Here is a 19,633-nt window from a genome sequence, read left to right as displayed (position 1 = left end):
CCACAGTAAGTGACAAAACTAGTCACTTAGAACATTGTTGGTTACATGTGGATAAGTTAGAAAAAATGTTAATGTGAAACTATTCCAGAAATTGTTGACATGAAAGCACTGGCTAGAAGTGACACATCATCAGTTTAAATTAAATCTTTTGTCAAAATGTCAAAAATGCATAAATAATTAAGGCACCTATTTTTTATTATTTATTTTTGTAGGATAAGTAGGAAGCCTTGATCAATAATTCACATTAATTTCAGAAATTTTTCCAAAGTGAATAACTCTTTAACCATAAATGATAATTATATAATTATAAATTTAATAATGTTATAGCATCCTTCATGGTATCCTCTCATGGTAGTTTAGCATCCTTTCAAATAACCTGTGTCCAGGCAATTGGCTTCAATTGGACAAGAGAGTAGAAAGCAAAACTGAAAGCTGGGACATTTGGAAGCACCCAAGGATTGCTAAAAATTGAAGGAGGGGAAGACAGTCAAAAGAGAAGCAAACTAGAATTATGGCTAATCTGGAGCCATGTGCCGGGCGCTATTGATAATACTGAAAAGGGTTATTATTTTCACACCTACATTTTGAGTTAGATTAACTTTTATATCCTCAAAGAGCTCTACAAATTTGGAATCACTATGAAGCATTCAAGAAGCCAATGATAAAGAATAAAATTCTCATACATGCTACAACATGGGTCAACTTTGGAAACATTAGACTAAGTGAAATAAGCCAGACACGAAAAGACAAATATGGCATGTTTACACATATACCTGGAATACATACATTCATAGAAACAGAATGTAAAATAAAAGTTACTGGGGCCTGGAGGGAGGAAAGCAATTTTGAGTTATTGCTTAATGGATACAGAGGTTCTGTTTAAAATGATAAAAAATTTTGGTGATGGCTGAATAACATTATAAATGTACTTAATGCCACCAAATTTTATACTTAAAAGTGTTAAGGATGACAAATTTCATTTTATGTGTATATTACCACAATAGGAAAGAAATCTATGGCAATTACAATACACTGATAAAAAAATTCTTATCACACTGATAAATGTGGTTTCTGACATATAATTAATATGTCTTAAAAAAAACACATCAGTGAGGATAGGATCATAGTTTGAAGAAACACCTTTAAAAAGCCTTATTTAAAAGTCAAAACTTTAAATATATTCCCAAGAATTTTAGATTTTAGACTCTTTAAAAATCTAAAGAATAAGGAGTACCATAAAATAAACTGTTCTCTTTTTTCTTTGGAAGGAGGGATCCCATTTTACTGGAAAAGGGAAATGTAAGAAATTATATAATTTGTTAAGAAGTCTTACAAAATATTTTAGAGAAAAGAACCTAGCAAATTTCAGGAAATATTTTGAGGTTTCACCTATTTGGAAAACTATTAAAATACATAATACAGATTTAATAAGGTGGATTAATCTCTAATAAGACAACACAAGAAACAGAGAGAGTGGCATCGGCAAGATGGCAGGATAAGAAGTCCAAGCCCTCATCCTCCACAAAAAAGCCAATGATATATGAGCAAAATGCCTTTATGAGAGGACCAAAATCCAGTTAAGAAGTGGCAGTACCAAAGGTGAATGCAAAATTGAAAATTGGCACATTATAGTGGGTAAGAAGAGCTATTACGCTTTACCCATGTGCCCCTCCCCGAGGCCAGCACAGCGCAGCATCAGCGCAATCACCTTAGCCTAGAGTTTCCCCCTCAGGGGACAAAAAAAGAACATGCCATACTCCCAACATCCTTGACCTTTCATGGCACAACCCCAAGGACCTTTTTCTGTCTCACCTGACCCAGAGCTCTGAGAGAACAAGCATATAGCATGGACATCTAATGGCAGTTAAGAACCAAGAAAGTTAAGTGTGATCATTCTAAAAGGAAAAATTGCGATCAAGAACACAAAAAATTGGTATCCCTTGTTATAAATTGAATTGTTTGATAAAAGTTCAATTGTCTTCTCACCTGTTCTGGGTTTGCTATGAAGTTTATGGCAGTATGATGGCGGTCGTCTTCCTGTAATAAGCTGAAGGTAAACTGATAGTCAATCAAAAGACTGTCTGTGGGGAAAAAAACACAACCCTGATATGTAATTTTAAAAACTGCTTCGTAAACAAAGGGAAAACATACTGCATATCAGTATTGAAAATGATTATCATTAAGTATTAGTGGCCTAAGTTAAACTAGCATATTATAAATCATTGGCATTAAGCAACAAAAAGCAAAATATAGATATGAAAGAAGACCTAACTCTTTAAAAATCATATTTATTATTTCTGTTCTCATCATAAAAATTCTACAAATACCATAAGCATTCTGGAAACTACATAAAAGTAAGAATATTAAAAAAGTCATCTGTAATCTTATTACTAGAGAAAAATACAAAATATTTTGGTGCATTTTATTCCAGTTAAAAGTTTGTAAATAGAATGACTGGCAGTTAGACATTTTGATATCTTAATAAAATCAAAAACTTCTGAACACATGAATTTTAATAGCTAACATATTTCATCATATGCTCTAATAAATTTACTTGTTCCTTTATTACTGTGATAATTTTTACTTTTAGCAATTTTAAAATGACTCTGGTAAACATTGTTCTACAGAAATGACTGTCATTAACAAGTGATTAGAAAAGAATACAGGGGTAAACAATTTATGTTTAATTTTGTCCATGTGTAATGCCGAAACCCAGGGGAGACGGCTGAATGGTAAACGTCAAGTGCAGCTTCACAGGTAACACAAGAGTGAGGTGTTACACAGGATTCAAACTGCCACCTTTGGTGATTGCAGAGGGGTCGGGGGTGGGGGTAGGGAGTATTAGGGGACTAAATGATAATGGAAAAAATAGTACAATAAAAAAATTTTAAGCTAAAAAAATAAAAAATAAAAAGACTGAATCTTGAGGGTGGGCACTCAATGCAATTTACAAATGATGCATCACAGAAATGTACACTTGAAACCTATATAATCTTATTAACCAATGTCATCCCAATAAATTGAATTTTAAAAAGAAAAAATAAACTGCCACCTTTAGAGAAAAATATTTCAAATTGTTTTAAACAGAAATGACTTCTATGTTTTTGGATACGTACCTTTCATGTTATGCCCTCAGCAATTAAACACTATTAAAATGAAACGTAAAGATAGGAATAGTATCACTGGATTTATTGTTAAAATTACTAAGGCATCTCTCCTTATGCTTTTTCTTGTATATACAAGATCTACAAGATCTATCCTCGGTGTTTCTTATATAACTTAGTGTAAGGCAACACTTTGTCTTTCTAATGATTTAAAGGCATCCTTATATGTGACAAGGAGAATGATGCAGTAAGTTGTATTTCCTATTTTCATCTGACTGCCAGGAAAGGCAGAGGTAAGCTCAATGGGCCAGTGTTGTTCTAGGCACGGGAGATACAACAATAAAAGATAAAACTTTCTGTCCTCATGCAAAGTATATTCTATTGGATGGACATCAACAATTGATAAATAGTTTAAGGATGTTACAAATGATGGTCAGTATTTTAGATAATAACAAATTAGTGAAAAGGAAATTATTGCTGGGGTAGAAGTATGCTTGCAACTGTGAGGAGGAACATTTAAAAATCAAAGATAGCCCTGGCTGGTGGGGCTCCGTGGATTGAGCGCCTGCCTGCCAACCAAAGGGTCACCAGTTTAACTCGCAGTCAGAGCACATGCCTGGGTTGAGGGCCAGGTCCCCAGTTGAGGGCTCAAGAAGCAACCACACACTGTTATTTGTCTCCCTCTTTTTCTCCCTCCCTTCCCCTCGTTCTATATATCAATCAATCAATCAATCAATCTCTAAAAAAATAAAAGATAATAAGAGAAGAAACTGCGAGTTTAGTAGGAAAAAAATGTAATCCAGGCAGAGGAAACATGTACAAAAACCTCAAGGAAAGAACAAGCCTGAACTACGATTCTATTAAAGAGGTTATGACAAGAATACAAGCAAGCGGTGATGGATGCGGGAGGTGCGGATACTATCAGTTGGAGGTCATGAGGAGAGGTCAGACACAGGGAATGTATGTGGAAGGTACAACAAACCAGATTAACTGAATAAATGGATGGAACATTTGAAAGAAAGGTAAAGGTTTTTTTTTGTTTTTGTTTTTGTTTTTGTTTTTTGACCCAAGCCCAGGCATAACGTCAGCATTTGCTGAGATGGGTGAGAAGAATAGGTTTTACTTTTTGGGAGTTGGGGAATAATTAGGAGCTTAGTTTAAGGATGTTAAGTTTAAGTTAGTAAATGAACATGCAAGTGATATGTGTAATGGAGTTCAAGAGCTTGCCCAGCAGGGAGCAGTTTGGAAGTTATTGGCATTGTGGACGGGTCTTAAAGCCCTGGAGCCAAGAAACTGCTTGTCCAGGCAGAGAAGGGGTCCAAGGCATGCGCCTGGAGGGGCAGATGGCACTGTGAACTCATCAGATCCTTAGGAAGAGCCCATGGAGGAGACCGAGAGGGCACACTACAAGACAGGAATAAAACCAGTGTTTAGGGTCATGGGGCCAAGTAAACAATGTTTCAAAAGAGAGTAGTGATCCCAGTCAGTGGCAGCTGGCAGGGGCTCAGCAGGAGGCTGCAATACTGAGGAAAAGATAGTATCTACTCAGAATGAAGGAAAAATACTAGAAAAAATAAACACTTCGATGCTATTTTTGAGAACCTCTCTTCATAATTAGGTTCACTTTTTCTAGCTTGAAACTAAATATTAAGAAGTCAGGAGTAGAGAATCTTTAGGGGGTAGCATCTGGGTGACTTGGGACACCTGAGCGGCTCTCGACACGACCGCAGTGCCCCCAGGGCTATGGACTCTATGCCTCTGCCGCAATCACGTCCCACGCAATCCTTGGTGAGGCTTCAAAGGTGAGTTCCCTGTTCTTAATTGATAGAGTGGGAAGTACAAGAGCAGCACAATGGATGGTATGGATGGTAATGACCAATCTTAATGTTGGCTGGGCTGAAGAAATAAGCCTGGCTGAGAACAAAATGAGTAGGAGTATTACTAAATTCAAGTGACTAATAGGAATACCACTCCATGAATGTGAATTATTATTAATTGAAGAAAGTTTAAACTTCTACACAAAATGTTTCTTTAAAGCTGCTTGGAATTAAAGTCTTCTAGAAGCAAACTGCACAATTTTCCACTTAACCAGGAGATGATGCATTTCTCCCCTCAATTTAAATATCATGCTCATATATTTTTAGGAGTGTTACAAATGAATAATTAATTACCTGGTGCTTAGGACATGTACTTTATTGCTCAAATTTACTCTGAACTTCTCAGCTAAATAGGGTACAGGATATAAAACATTAAAATTTAAAATATGTCAGGTTTGTGCAAGTGTACATATTTTTAAAATAAGTTTTTGTACTGCTTTAATGAACCACTTTATTATTATGGTATAAAGAGGAAGATTGGGTATAAATCAACTAAATAACATTGTATCATTGATAAACGCAGAGAAAAAGTAGCAGGAGGACTAAGTGTGATAAAGAGAGATGAGAAGCTTATTTTAAAATTGGGAAAAATAGCCTGTTTTTATATTGATTGGCATAAATAAGAATTTAATAGAAGAAAAAGTTGATGAGATGGAAGAAATTTTAGAACAATGTCCTAAAAGGTAAGAAGTAGGTAAAAGGCCTTTGAACTCAAGGGATGACCCAATGACGAGTTCCTGAGGTTTGAGGGGGTTTTGTTTAATTTGTTTTCACTGCCTGTATATCCCTCACCTAGGAGCTAGAGCAGCTACAATCGGGAAACACCAACAAATTCATACCCCAAAGCCCTAAAAAAATCCTGCTGCTGAGGCTGCAGTGTGGAGCCCTGTAAACCACACCCCTCCTGCACTAAGGGTGGCAGAGGTAGAGCCTGCGCTGCTGCAGGAAATGCAGCACCATGTTAAGCCTTATTATAGCTCAGTCATAGGCAAACACTTCTTAAATTGTATTCTATACACTACAGAAGTATACATACCATACAGATGAAAGTATATATACTATACTTTATATGAAAGTATACGAGGCTGGAAAAAGTCTAGCCATTGTTAATATAATGAGAACAATTTGCACGACATCGATGTCAGCTGGTAGTCAAGGAGAGTGGACTGGAATGCGCATGCGTGAACAATGATGCCTTCACTGTACTAGTCAGTGGGGGCGGTAGACACTATTAAGTGAGTATGTGTGATGTGTAGCTATCGCATTAAAAATGACTAAACGAGTAGAGCAACAAATCTGCATCAAATTTGCCTTAAGCTTAAACATTCCTCCATGGAAACTATTTGGATGATTCAGAAGGCAACACCTATGGGCAACTGGTGATTGGCAGCTTCATCATGACAACGCACCTGCTCACGAATCATGTCTCATGCAAAGTTTTCTGGCGAAACATCAAATCACTCAGGTGACTCAGCCCCCTTCACCCCAGATTTGGCACCCTGCAACTTCTGGCTTTTCCTAAAACTAAAATCACCTTTGAATGGGAAGCGATTTCAGACTGTGAATGAGATTGAGGAAAATACAATGGAGCAGCTGATAGCAATTGGGAGAACTGTGTGAGGTCCCTAGGAATCTACTTTGAAGGGGACTGAGGCATCATTGTCCTATGCACAATGTGTCCTGTATCTTGTACTTCAATAAATGTCCCTATTTTTCATATTAAATGGCTGGATAGCCTTCGAAAGTCTGGACAGACTTCGTATATATGATACTTTTCAGCATAATTTAAATCTTCATAATTAAAAAAGGATAATTGCATTTTGCATGTTTAAATATATTACTGACTATAAACAATTATTTTAAAACTTTGTGAAAGAAAAAAAAATACCGAGGAGATATATTTCAAAGCTTAGAAACCATTAACACTATATAAATCAATCCTTTGATTTCACAGATCAAGCCCCAAAGATGGGAACAACTCTAAATAAGTAGCTCTTAAAAATTTTGGCTAAGAATGAGCAAACTATCTCTGATAATTCCAGGAAAATTAGAGCTTGACAATTTCCGAATGAAATCTAAAAATATGGGTAAAATAAAAATTAAGAGTCACTTTTCTGTACACCTCCCTCATTTTTTGATGGTAGACCTCAAGTTAATATAAGGCTATTAAAATACATCTGGGTCCAAATCATATAGATGAAACAAAGTTATGAAAACAAAAAGAAAGGAAAAGCAGACAGTTTTGTTAAGTTAGTTTTTGACTTACACAGTGAGGAGAGTCAAGAGAAAAAATATTCTGTAATAATACATTAAGTATATGTAATTATTTAATGTGAGTAAAGTGTTTAGTCATTTAAAATATTTGTGCAGTATGCATTAATGAAAAAAGAAAATCTAAAAAACCCCACAAAATTAAAGTAGAAAGATGAAATGAAAATAACACTGAAGACAATAAAAGAGCATGAAATAATTAAAAACAGTAAAAAAAAAACAACAGAAACCAAAAAGTAATATAATGACAAAATTAAATACAATAACAGAATCCAAAAATATAATAATTAAAACATAAAATTGAATTAGTGCCATGTAAGTTAAATCTGAAGAAGCATCCTATATTGGTCATAGATAAAAATCATTCAAAAGATATAACAAACATGGACATTTTCAATGTATGCATGACTCATGTCGCCAACATCATAACAAAATGAAAAGAAACACATAAAATATATGTTAAATACATGACAGAAATAAATCTGTTGAAGATTGAAACCTCAATATTAAAAGGAAATACCTTGTATAAAAGATAAAAGGAATCCAGCATTATCAAGAACAGTCCACAAGTAAAATAACCCAAATGTCCATCCGCTGGTGGAAAGAATGCAAAATGCAGTATGTCCATACAATGAAATATTATTTAGCCATAAAGAGGGATGAAGTACTGATACCTGCTATAACACGGATGAACCTTGAAAAGATTAAGTTAAATAAAATCAGTCAGTCACAAAAGAGCACATATTCCATGACATCATATACAAGACATACCAGAAGAGACGAACCCGTAGAGAAAGAAGGACGCCAGAGGCTCAGGAAAGAGAGGAGGGAGAGTGACTGCTGTTGTGTACTGAGTGCCTCTTAGCAGTGATAAAAATGCTCTAAAATCAGACAGTGGTGATGGTTATACAACTTTGTGAGTGTACTAAAATTCACTGAATCGTGCACTTTGAAAGTGTGAGTTTTTTAGTGTATTAATTGTATATTTTAAAAATAACTTTATTTCAGGCACATCCCTGTGAGCATGTGCACACATGCACACACACATTCACATAGAAAAATTAGTTATTTATAAAGAAAATTTAGGCCAGATGGCAAGTGTCTTTAAGTAACAATATATATACAAAGACACTACCAAAAAACTGGAGCAATATTTATACAACATGTATAGTCAGCCATGCTGTCTACAAAAAAAAAACAACATAATCATAACTTCAGGCAAGAAAAGGTCCAAAGTATATGATCTACATACTCATCCTGAAAAATAATCATCCATACACATACAACAACTAAGACGTGGATTCAAATATGAAAATAGCATAATGAAAGTATCTGGCAGTGAATAAATGACAGATTTCGAGTTGGAATAAAAGAATAAAGCTATATGTTTATGTCTAAAATCAGAATGTTTACCAATAAAGAACAAAAAATATACTGAAAAGATACTAAAAGTACAATTCAGTATGTGGCCATGTATACTATAAAAATATTAACACCTACAGCTCTTGTTTGGGGCCTATTTTATTGTATCGGTGATTATGCTTCTCTCTCTCTGCACACACACACACACACACACACACACACACACACACACACACACACACACACCCCTGCTACCTTAATTATTATAACTACATAGATAGTCCTAATATCTTAGATCTCTAGAGCCCTTTCAGTGGGTATACTTTGCTTATGATAAAGCTGACCTGAGAGTACCGTGTTTGAGTTCTACACTGTTTTCAGAAACTGAACACAAGATAAATAATGCATTATTAAAGTGCATGTGATAATTTGAATCAAGAATGATGTCAAGAAAGATATTAAGGGAAAGACAATGCGGCAGGTGAAAAAGTATAAAACGGATAAAATGCTACATGGAGAGCAAAGCATTTCAGTGAAAGGCAGCAACAAGGAGAGGTAGAACAGTACCTCAAAAGAGATAAAATTTTTGAACAGGTAAAACAGAGCAATTATTTGCAATGTCAAAAGGGGCAAAGTAGCTACTATTCCCATGCCCAGATTCTAAGCTATTTATACTAAGGAAAAAAAAACACCATCACTACCTCCCTTAAGGGACAGCCAGTTTTAGGAATAAAACAAGTTCAGTTAAAGTATGATAAGAGAGTTACCAAAAGAGAGCAAGAATATACTTGCTAATCTAAAAAATAATATTTTAAAGGAAAGAAAGAATAAGACCCCAAAACCAATGAGCATACTTAGCTCTGAAATTTTGGTTTCTATATACCATTCTCTAATATAAGAAACCATCTCACTTCCTGAAAAAAAAAATGTTGATTCCATAAGTAGGGCAGAAAAAGTATAAAGTGAGTCTGAAATATCTTTTAGTCTCAGAAAATAAGGAAGTATTCAGAGAATTATGCAGTCATGTTCAAAAGGGTACAGGAGCCAATTGAGGAGGGACCCAATGGCTGAATCTAGAGACACTTCATTATAAAATAAATAATGTTAATAACTTATTATAAGCCATAAAATATACATCCATGAATTGATATTGATACAACAAATGATTGCATAAACAAATAAATGAGGTAGAAAGGGCAAATGTGCCAAAATCCCCAATGAAATTAATCTTGATATGTGCATGAGTATGCTACATCAATGGCACTGTTCATACAAACTTCAGATTATTTGGGAACCAGAATAATTATTGCATGAATTTTGATTGCTTCAGAAATTTTTAAGTTGAATATTTTGAGAAAGAAACTGAGGCCTAATGATTTGCTTTTTCACCAATTACTATTGTATTTTACTTTTAATTTACCACTGTCCACAACATGTAAGAAGATCTCAATTGTAATTGTAATTTTCCATTTACCAACTGGGTTATGTTGTTCAGGTTAATTAACCTCCATGAGAGTCAATGGTACAAAGGGGATAAAACTGCCTATCCCATAGGATTGCTCTGTGCATTAAACGTAATTGTGTTAGTGTGTATTCAGCTTAGCGAAGACTCTCTCATAAAATAAAGGCAGTCAATAAACGTTTCACTTTCCTTATTCATTGTATTGGCTTTGAATGAACTCTAAAGGTTTCAAAAGTCAAACAGGTTCTCCTATGTGTATTTATATATAGTAAGAGATCTATTTATAAATATATGAGTTCATGGTCATATATTTAGAAAAGGATGCACATAGACTTTCACTACATTAAGAATCTAAATATATTTTAAACAATGGCATGCATATAAGTACATGTATTTGCCAACTTAGACAAATGATAAAACTTACGTGAATATAAGTTCAAGTATATTCACAATCAATATGTCACAGTCACACAGTAAGTCCTCACTTAACATTGTCCAAAGGTTCCTGGAAACGAGGTATAACAAAACCGACTTTGCCATAGGCCAATTGATATAAAGAAGAGTTAGGCTCCTGCAACGTATTTTTGGTCACAAAAACATCACCAAACTTTTAAGTAAAAAACTCTTCTAATATCAAACACTGAAATAAATGCGAGCTATAGATACATTTAGGAGAGATGAATACAAGACAACGATTTTCCAACATGCTTATTGCATTTCTGGTTCCTGGGTGGCCAGAGCCTCCCCTGGACACTCAGGGTGCAAGGCAGGACCCATCCCGGACAGCTTGCCCTCCCATAACCCGGCCGCTCGCGCCCACAGCCGCAGCCACCCTCACACTCACTCAGACTGCGACAATGTAGACGGACAGTCACCTAATGTACCCATCTGGGGGGTGTGGGAGGACCCCAAGAAAACCCATGCAGACAGGAGGGGACATGTCAACTCCACACTGGCAGTGGCCTCCACCAGAATTGTTTTGTTGTTGTTGTTTTCTGATTAACGTAATAACAAAACAACATTGAACAAAATGATGATAATCAAGGACCTACTGCATTTTAACATGTAGCTCCAGGAACATGCATGAAAAAATGAACAAAAATAGTCTCTTTCTTGCTCGATTGCCCTCACCAAGCTGTTTGGCACACGGCAAGCAGAGCAATTATTTCAAAAATAAAATTTAACATTTTACTCCTCCTCACACTTTCCGGGGGCTTCCTGTTTTCTTCCAATAAAGACCAAAAGTCTTACCTGTCTATAAAAAGCAATGCACGACTTGGATCCTACAGATCTCACACCCCTCATCTCTCGCCTCTCCTCACCTGCTTCTGTGTGTTGGAGTGTATCTATCTCACGTGCCATGGTGTTCGTCCCAGCTGCAGACTTTACACATGCTGCCCTACTGAATCTACTGCCTCCCATCCCCACACCATCCCCTCCTCTCCCAAGTCCCTTTCACACTGACTCTCCTTCATTGCCTTGCCTTACCCACTGTACGCCCTTATCCCGCGATTAGGTCAGCCTCTCTTGTAATATACTCCCAAAGCATCTATAATTCTCATTCACAAGGTCTTATTAGGACAATCATATCTAGGTAATTGTATAGGTTTAATATCTATTTTTGCCAGTAGTTTATAAGCGTCAATGCAGCAGAACCTGTTTTGTTCACTGTAATATCCCCAGAGTCCAACAAAATAGTCAATAAGTAGATGTTGAGTAAGTAAACAAAAGTGGGTCAATTCCAACAACCGACACTCTTTCCAAGCTCTACCAGTGTAACTCTTTAGTAAGTAAATTAATGAGTAAAAGTACGTCACCCTTGTGAGTATAAAATGAAATAATTAATACTAAATTGTTCTCCCATAAAAAATATTCAATTACTACAAGTTTCCCTTGCTTGCTGAACACTATTATCCATACTTACAATTATTAATTAAGAATTTCTACTGCCCTCACCCTGCCGGGTGTGACTCAGTGGATTGGGTGCCGGTCTGTGAACCAAAGGGTCGCCAGTTCAGTTCCCAGTCAGGGCACACGCCTGGGTCGTGGGCCAGATCCCCAGTAGGGAGCACGCGAGAGGCAACCATACATTGATGTTTTTCTCCCACTCTTTCTCCCTCCATTCCCCTTTGTCTAAAAAAATACACAAATAAAAATCTTAAAAAAAAAAAAAGAAAAGAATTTCTACTGCCCTGAACTGTAGGCTCAGTGGGTTGGGCATCATCCTACAAATCAAAAGTTTACCTGTTAGATTCTGGTCAAGGCACAGGCCTAGGTTGCAGGACAGGTACCCAGATGGGGGTGTGTAAGAGGTAACCAGTAGATGTTTCTCTCACACATGGATGTTTCTCTCCCTCTCTTTCTCCCTCCCTTGACCTCTCTCTAAAAATAAATTAATTAAATAAATAAATAATCAACCTTTAAAAAAGAGAATTTTACTGAGCTCAGAGCACTTAGAAAAATTCCAAAGGTAAAATCTGTTGCAAGAATTCTGCAAGTTAAACATTTGTTTGATATATCACAGAAAAATGCAGAATATTTATTATTCACACTGAGAATTACTGATTGTATGGCCTAAGCTATACACTTAAAACTCATTGAGTCTTACTTTTTTTTTTAATCTATGAATGAAACGGGGTAGATGATGACCACCAATACCCATGCATTAAGGATTCTAATTAGGAGTTTTTATATAATAAGCCACGACCTCTACAGAAGACACCGTCCTTTGCTTCATAGTGTCTCCAAACAACTAAAACTTCCCATTATTTTGCAATGATATGTGGGGACTTGCTTAGATACTATTTGAAGGAAATGTTTCATAGGCTAAGTTAAAAAACAAAGCTTGAAATGTTTTTATTCAAATGAGTGGATGATGCTTAAAGTTTTTCAATGATGACTTGTACTACTTAATGTAAATAAACTGAAAAATAAATGTAAAGCAACATTTACTTTATAACCAATAACATGATCTCCAAACATCTTTGGTAAAACACTTCAACAGTAAAAACACTTGCCCGGAGAGCCACAATACAGACAATACATGTATGTAAATATATTTATTAATAGGTAATTTATATGTGTACTTCCATATGTGTTTACTGAATGCCTGCATAGGAACCACACAGTTTTCTAACTATGGGTTTTAAAAACATAAGGTTCTGGATTCAGAGATTTTCATTCTAGTGAGGAAAAAAAAAAGCCACATTCAGGTAAACAAATGAACAAGTGAGATAATTTTCTACTGTATGTTAGGATGAAAGAAAACCACAGGTTATTGTGATACCCCTGGGAGTCCACTTTATATTGGAGCGGGTGGGGTATTAGTTAGAGATGAAGTACTTGAGACAGAAAAAAATAAATGCAAAAGCCATAGTTGAAGATAAAGTTTAGGACATTTAAGAACAAGCAATTTAAGTCATTGAGGACTTCTATAAAAATTAAATGACTGCCATATAAATGTCCAAGTGTTTAGGACTCTAATCCTGGACTTTAATTGTTCATTGATTCCTTTATCAGTTATGGGAACCAGTATAGTTGGAATTACAGTATATTTGGATATATATCAGAGTGGGATTTTTCAGTATTCCTTCTTACATACTTTTACTGATTATTCTAAAAGTTTATTACTTAAAATAAATTTTAAGATAATTTATTCTAATGCATACCCTTCAAAAAACTGAACTGAATAGAATTCTAATTGGGACTGCAGAAAGCTTTTACATAAATTTTGGTAAGTGTATTTTTATAGGAAGACTCCTCATTTGAGAAACCAAGAATTTTTAATTGCTTAGATTCTCTTTTCTATTTTTTTTAACATGAAGTTTTTATTTTATTCAAAGACAAACAACTCTTGGATTAAATATATTGCTGATTCATGTTGCTCTAGTCTTGTCACCTGTGGTCAAGAAGGTGGGCTACAGGCTCAGACGGCCTGGATGGAAACTGACTGCCATTTCCCAGCTGGGTGACCTCAGACAAGTTCATTAATCTTTCTCTGTCTCTGTGCCCTCAAATAAAAAGTGGGGCTAATACGTATATCCTTCTCCTCTGAGGACTAAATAAGCTACTACAAACAAAATGCATAGAATAGCCCAGCACAGTAAGTGCTCAATAAAGGTTAAGCAGTATTTTCATTATTCAAAAAGTCAGATGGTTGTTTTCTAGTCTAGACAAAATCTGTGCTTTATTTGATAAATGATGCTAAATAATGAGCTACATAACAGTGAGGAGAAAAAAGTGGCTCACGATAATAGGAGATATGTTATGGATACAATTTGAGGCTGGCAGTGCCTCCATCAGCCTACTCAGCATCTGCACAGGAAAAAGGAACTGTTAGCCCTTACGAAGGTACAGAAGCCCCACACCTGGGCACGTGACTAGTGAGAAAAGGAAGTACAGAGCATCAGCCTTCTCTCTTCCTCCCAGTTGGGTGCCTCTGCAGAGGGTGCAGACTGGACACGGCCGCTCAGAAGCCCTGGTGGGAAGGTTTCAGACACTTTTCACTTCTTTGTTTTCTTTTACAGCAAGCCTGTGTTATTTACATAACCAGAATAATATAACATATTTACCATAAAATATATGGTCAAATAAATTTTTGGTCTCTCTTCTAGATTAATTCAATAGCTATTTTTTTCTTTCGGCTATTTTTAAGTTTCTTGGAATTGTGCTGCATTAGCCTTCATTTTTGAATATGCAAACATATTAAATAATTCTGAAATAAACATCTAAAATTCTGTCATAAAGACCTGAGGAAATTTAATGAAAATGCCAATGAATCAAAGAATTAAGAACAAAACACCATGTGGACGATTGTATTTACACTGTCAGACAACCTTCGATCCCATGTGCCTTGAGTCTGTGAAATATGAGAATTTTAGGTTCTCTGTGCTTATTGAGGTCCCTCTGCTCTTTTTGCCGATGGGCCAGCCATTCCTGTTTCAGTAGTATTTATATTCAATGGCTAAAAAGTCATGTAAAACATTGACTAACAAAATACAATATATTTAGTTTACAACAGAAAAATACTTTTATTCTGTTTCAGAACAAAACAGAATAATTACACCAAATATAAGGTTAATGCAAGTATTAGCTGCTTTTGTTTCATGTAGCATAGCATTTTGAGTAATTAAATTGAGATTAATAAAGGGGATGACAAAAGTGGTCTTACAGTTGTGAGTACATGAAACACGGTTTATTCTTGTACTCGCCTTTATTTACTAATTATTGTATTATTTTTTCATATCATCTGTCTTATGTTTATTATTGTTATTATTTAATATCCTTATCTATGCTTTATTGTTTGGGTAATGATGGCTGGTAATTTAACCTAATTTTGCTCACCCCCGTACTGGTTTTAATTCATAGCTACAATAATGTTTAGAATAATTAGAAATATTATTACTCATTTATCAAAGATAGAAAATTCAAACCCAATGAATAATATGTCTATAAATGTCTTTCAGTTCAAGACATAAATATTAGTTAAATAAATCAATAATAATTAAAGGATTTACAGTGAGATAAATGGATAAATATTTTGTTTTTTTAATAAATATTAACTAAGATGTGATAAGTGGCAAAGGTGATCACTGAATATAGAGTAGTAATTAAATTCTTTATTCTTCAAAAAGCAGTGTATTATTATCATCACAAAATTGCACCCTGAACTGTGAAGAGTAATAGAAGAAATTTTTTAAGACTACAGTAATCTTTCAGAGAGTGAAAGGTAAAAGCAGCCAAAATATGTCTGATAACTTGGAAATGCACTAAAGCACAATAATCAGCAGTTTGGACATTACATGTAGTTAAAGAATTAAGGAAGCAGTAGCATAAAGCAGATGATTGTAGAAAGTAACTTTCTGTACTCAATTTTACACATTGAAAATGCATAATCTACATAACGTTTTCATAGTCCAGCCTTTCATTTTGTGTTTCAGGTTTTCTTATTTACAACTGTTATTATAATTAAAAAGAAGGTATTTAAGGGAAAAAGAAACAACTTGGAAACTATTATGTTTTCTATTTGGTGAGATAAACTGCGTAATTCAATGTTTAAAAGGGTCTAATGAGATACCATTGCTATTAACTTTCTTTTGTTTTCCATGAGAGGAATGACAGTTTTCTAATACATTCAGTTTTTGGTTTTAAACTGACATTTGAAAAACTATTAAGACTGCCCAGGATACAACTGCTGGTCTGTATTACTGTCAATTAAGTTAACACCATATTGAACTCAATTGCTTTATGTTACAGTGTAGGCCTGCATTTTAAATTTCACTCTAATCTTTAACATCAGAAAAGTTTCCATTAACACTATTACAAGAACTATTGACCTTTTCTTTTTTTCCACACAATTTTTTTCAAATGTCATTAAGCTCGAAAAGTCTCATAGCAAATGGCAAGACTGCCATCTAGCGCTTTATAACTACTCCTTTAACATTTTTAAAAGAGAGTGAGGGTCCTCAAAAATGTATCGATGAGCTGACCAATAAAATATGGTAGCCACTATCACATGTGGCTATTGAGTAATTGACATGTGACAAATTTAAAGTGAGATTGCTCTACATATTGAATATACAACTATATTTCTAACAATTTGAAAAAAACTAAAAGGTATCTCACAGATGATTATTATACTCTAATATGTTAAAATGACATATTTAGATATGTTGACATAAATACATTATTAAAATTAATTTCACCTGTTTCTTTTTACTTTTTTAACATAGAGGGTAGACAATTTAAAATTATATAGGTGGCTCACATTATATTTACATTAGACAGTACTGATCTAGAAGAAATATAAACTTAATTCTTTAACATAAAAAGATTAAATATTAGTATATTTCCTATTTCTAAAAAGTGGAATATACTGTATTTTGCCATGTATTATGCACATTTTTTGCTCAAATTTTTTAAGGAGAATAAAGATGAACATTATACAAGGGTAGTACTAATTCTGTATCTATATAAATGTTTGTAATTCTTTTACTTATGCTTATGCATTAAAAATGCAACCCTAGAAAGCACAATGAAAAGTGCAATGATGCCTCCAAGCAAAGTACTAATTATTTGTTACATTAAATTTCTAGTACCATAATATGTTCAAAAATAAATGTTAAAATTCCTTCATAATACCAAAAAAAGTATCTAAATATAAATAAATAAAAATTGAATTAAAAAATAAAATGAAAGATTTTTTTCCTTGAAAGTTTGGGCCAAAAACGTGGGCATGCATTGTACGTGGCAAAATACAGTAATGTATATGTGTGCATAATTGTAACTAGTTACTCCTTTGGGACACAATAAAAGCTAATGATTCAAGAAGAATCAAAGAGGAATTTCTAATTTATAACAATCAGACAACAACATGTCCCCATAACATCCAGGATGTTTGAAGAAAAGAAAAGCAAAATAAATGTGGAAAATTAAACGACATAGAATATAGACAATTTAAGTATCAGCAAGGATAATAATTGAGAATGGATTGAAACATGTTAAATATATAAGAACTCATATGTTTAAGATACAAAAAGAAAAAGCCTAGTTGCCACCTTTGAGGGATACCAAACAAACAACTCTTTGCTTTGAGAACTGGTAAATTAAAAGAAAATTCATAGCCTTTATCATGCCTTTTTTATATGAACTGTTGCAATGAGTAACCAAATATCTGATGAGAAGAAATTTGTTCTACAGAAGTTTTACATCAAATAAATATAGAAGAAATTGGCATATCACAATTTTGCAAACCTCTAATCAATCAGAATTTAAACAGTGAGCATGCATCTGCTAAGAACGTCACTATGCATCTCTGCCAGACGAAGAACACAAAACCACATATGAAACAGTGTTTCCTCTTCAGTCAAATCTGAACCTGATTCAGCCTCTACCTGGGTTTCACGGCCTCAGCACTATTGCCATGGTGGAGCAGATAATTCCTAGCTCTGAGGAGGCCGCAGTGTGCACTTCAGGATGCATAACAGGCTTTCCGGCCTCTGCCCGCTAGATGCCCATGGGGTTCATGCCCCATACCCAGGCGTGACAAGCAAAAATGTCTCCAAACACCATCAAATCACTCATAAGAAAAAAACCCCACAATATGATCTGGGATTTTATTTGCCACATTCTCAATAAAAATAGAAAAATAATTACAAAATGGTTTTTAAAATACTAAATTAGAAATTAAGAAAATTCTTACATGTACATAAAAAAGAAGACAATAACTGAACAATAAACTGCATAGAAACTGGTAAGAAAATGTATACCAAATGTAACCAAAAACAACAGTTCTTTAAAAATTTACCAAAGAGAAAACCTGAAATTGATAAAGCAGAAATCAGAATCAATGGAAAGGATGAATAAACCCTCACTGAAAAATGGCAATAACTAACTAACTAACTAAATAAATAAATAAGATGAACAATAAAACTACAAATAAAAAAAGCGTCAGACCAGAGGTTTTGGTGGAATTCAGCTAATCTTTGAAGTTCACCGAATAATATTTTACATGCTCCTATTTTTAAAAAAGCAATCTTCTCAAATTCAGTTTCAAAAGCTATCACCATAGTTACACAATATGAAGATAGAAAAGTAAAACTAAAAATGTAGTCAGTCAAAGGTCATTTCATTAGAAAAATTAATATGTAAATGTATTCTGCATTCATTTATACTGAAAATAATCCTAAATTAAACATAAACCAGTAATATTTAATGGTATTTCAAATATGCCATGATGATGTTCAGTTTACCCCAAAATGAAAAGATGTTTAACATTAGAAAATCTATTAATACAACTTCACATGTAACAAGGTAAAGGAAAAAGGTACTCATGATGAAATCTTGAAGCACACTGATATAAGTAAGAATTTTCTTAACTCAATAAAGGGACTATTTCATAAATTATATCAAAGTCTCCACTAGATTATAATATCTGCTAACACCATTTTGACTCGATACTAACACAGAAATCCCTACCAACCCAGTAAGAGAATAAAAAAATTGAAAAGGAGGGGAAAAATGTCCTTATTTGCATGCAATATAACTAATTACATTGATAAATCTAGACTATTAGAATTAATAAAAAGTAGAGACTATCAGAGCAATATACTAAGATAAATCTCATTTTTATATGTGAAACATAAATAGAAAGTAGAATTATAAAAGGTACTATTTAAAATAACAATGAAAGTATTATATTAGTTTTTCAAAATATTATGAAATTATTATTTTACACATCTAACAAAACATGTTTGAAGCATGAACACATGAAATTGAGCTCAATATTATTAGACAGAAAACAAATACAAATTAAAAGGTACTACTATAACTACTTGAGCATTGCTATAATGCTAGCAAAGACAGTATGAAGTGTTGGTGAGGATGTAGGAAGACTGAAACATTTCAAAATGGCTGGTGGAAATGTAAAAAGGTACAACTATGCAGTAAAATCTTTTGGCAGTTTCTCTGAAAGTTAACCATAATCTTAATATATAACCTGGAAATGCTACTCCTAGGAATCAACCCAAACAAAATGAAAATAAATGTCTATACAAAGA

At 34.1% G+C, this 19,633-nt stretch overlaps 1 protein-coding gene across 1 annotated transcript in view; it reads right to left on the bottom strand.

The window, feature by feature from the left end:
* Nucleotides 1–19,633, bottom strand: part of ATRNL1 (attractin like 1) — a 498,803-nt gene that overhangs the window by 323,298 nt on the left and 155,872 nt on the right. The window contains exon 22 of the mRNA XM_054581578.1: nt 1,987–2,081. Within this exon, the coding sequence (XP_054437553.1) occupies nt 1,987–2,081 (95 nt within the window). The remainder of the gene's footprint in view (nt 1–1,986; nt 2,082–19,633) is intronic.

The sequence above is a fragment of the Pteronotus mesoamericanus genome, unplaced genomic scaffold, assembly GCF_021234165.1.
Source record: "Pteronotus mesoamericanus isolate MK-2021 breed Mesoamerican mustached bat unplaced genomic scaffold, CSHL_Meso_final contig_657, whole genome shotgun sequence".
Classification (NCBI taxonomy): Eukaryota; Metazoa; Chordata; class Mammalia; order Chiroptera; family Mormoopidae; genus Pteronotus; species Pteronotus mesoamericanus.
The sequence above is the reverse complement of the archived record's forward strand: the minus strand, read 5'-3'. Positions and strand labels throughout refer to the sequence as shown.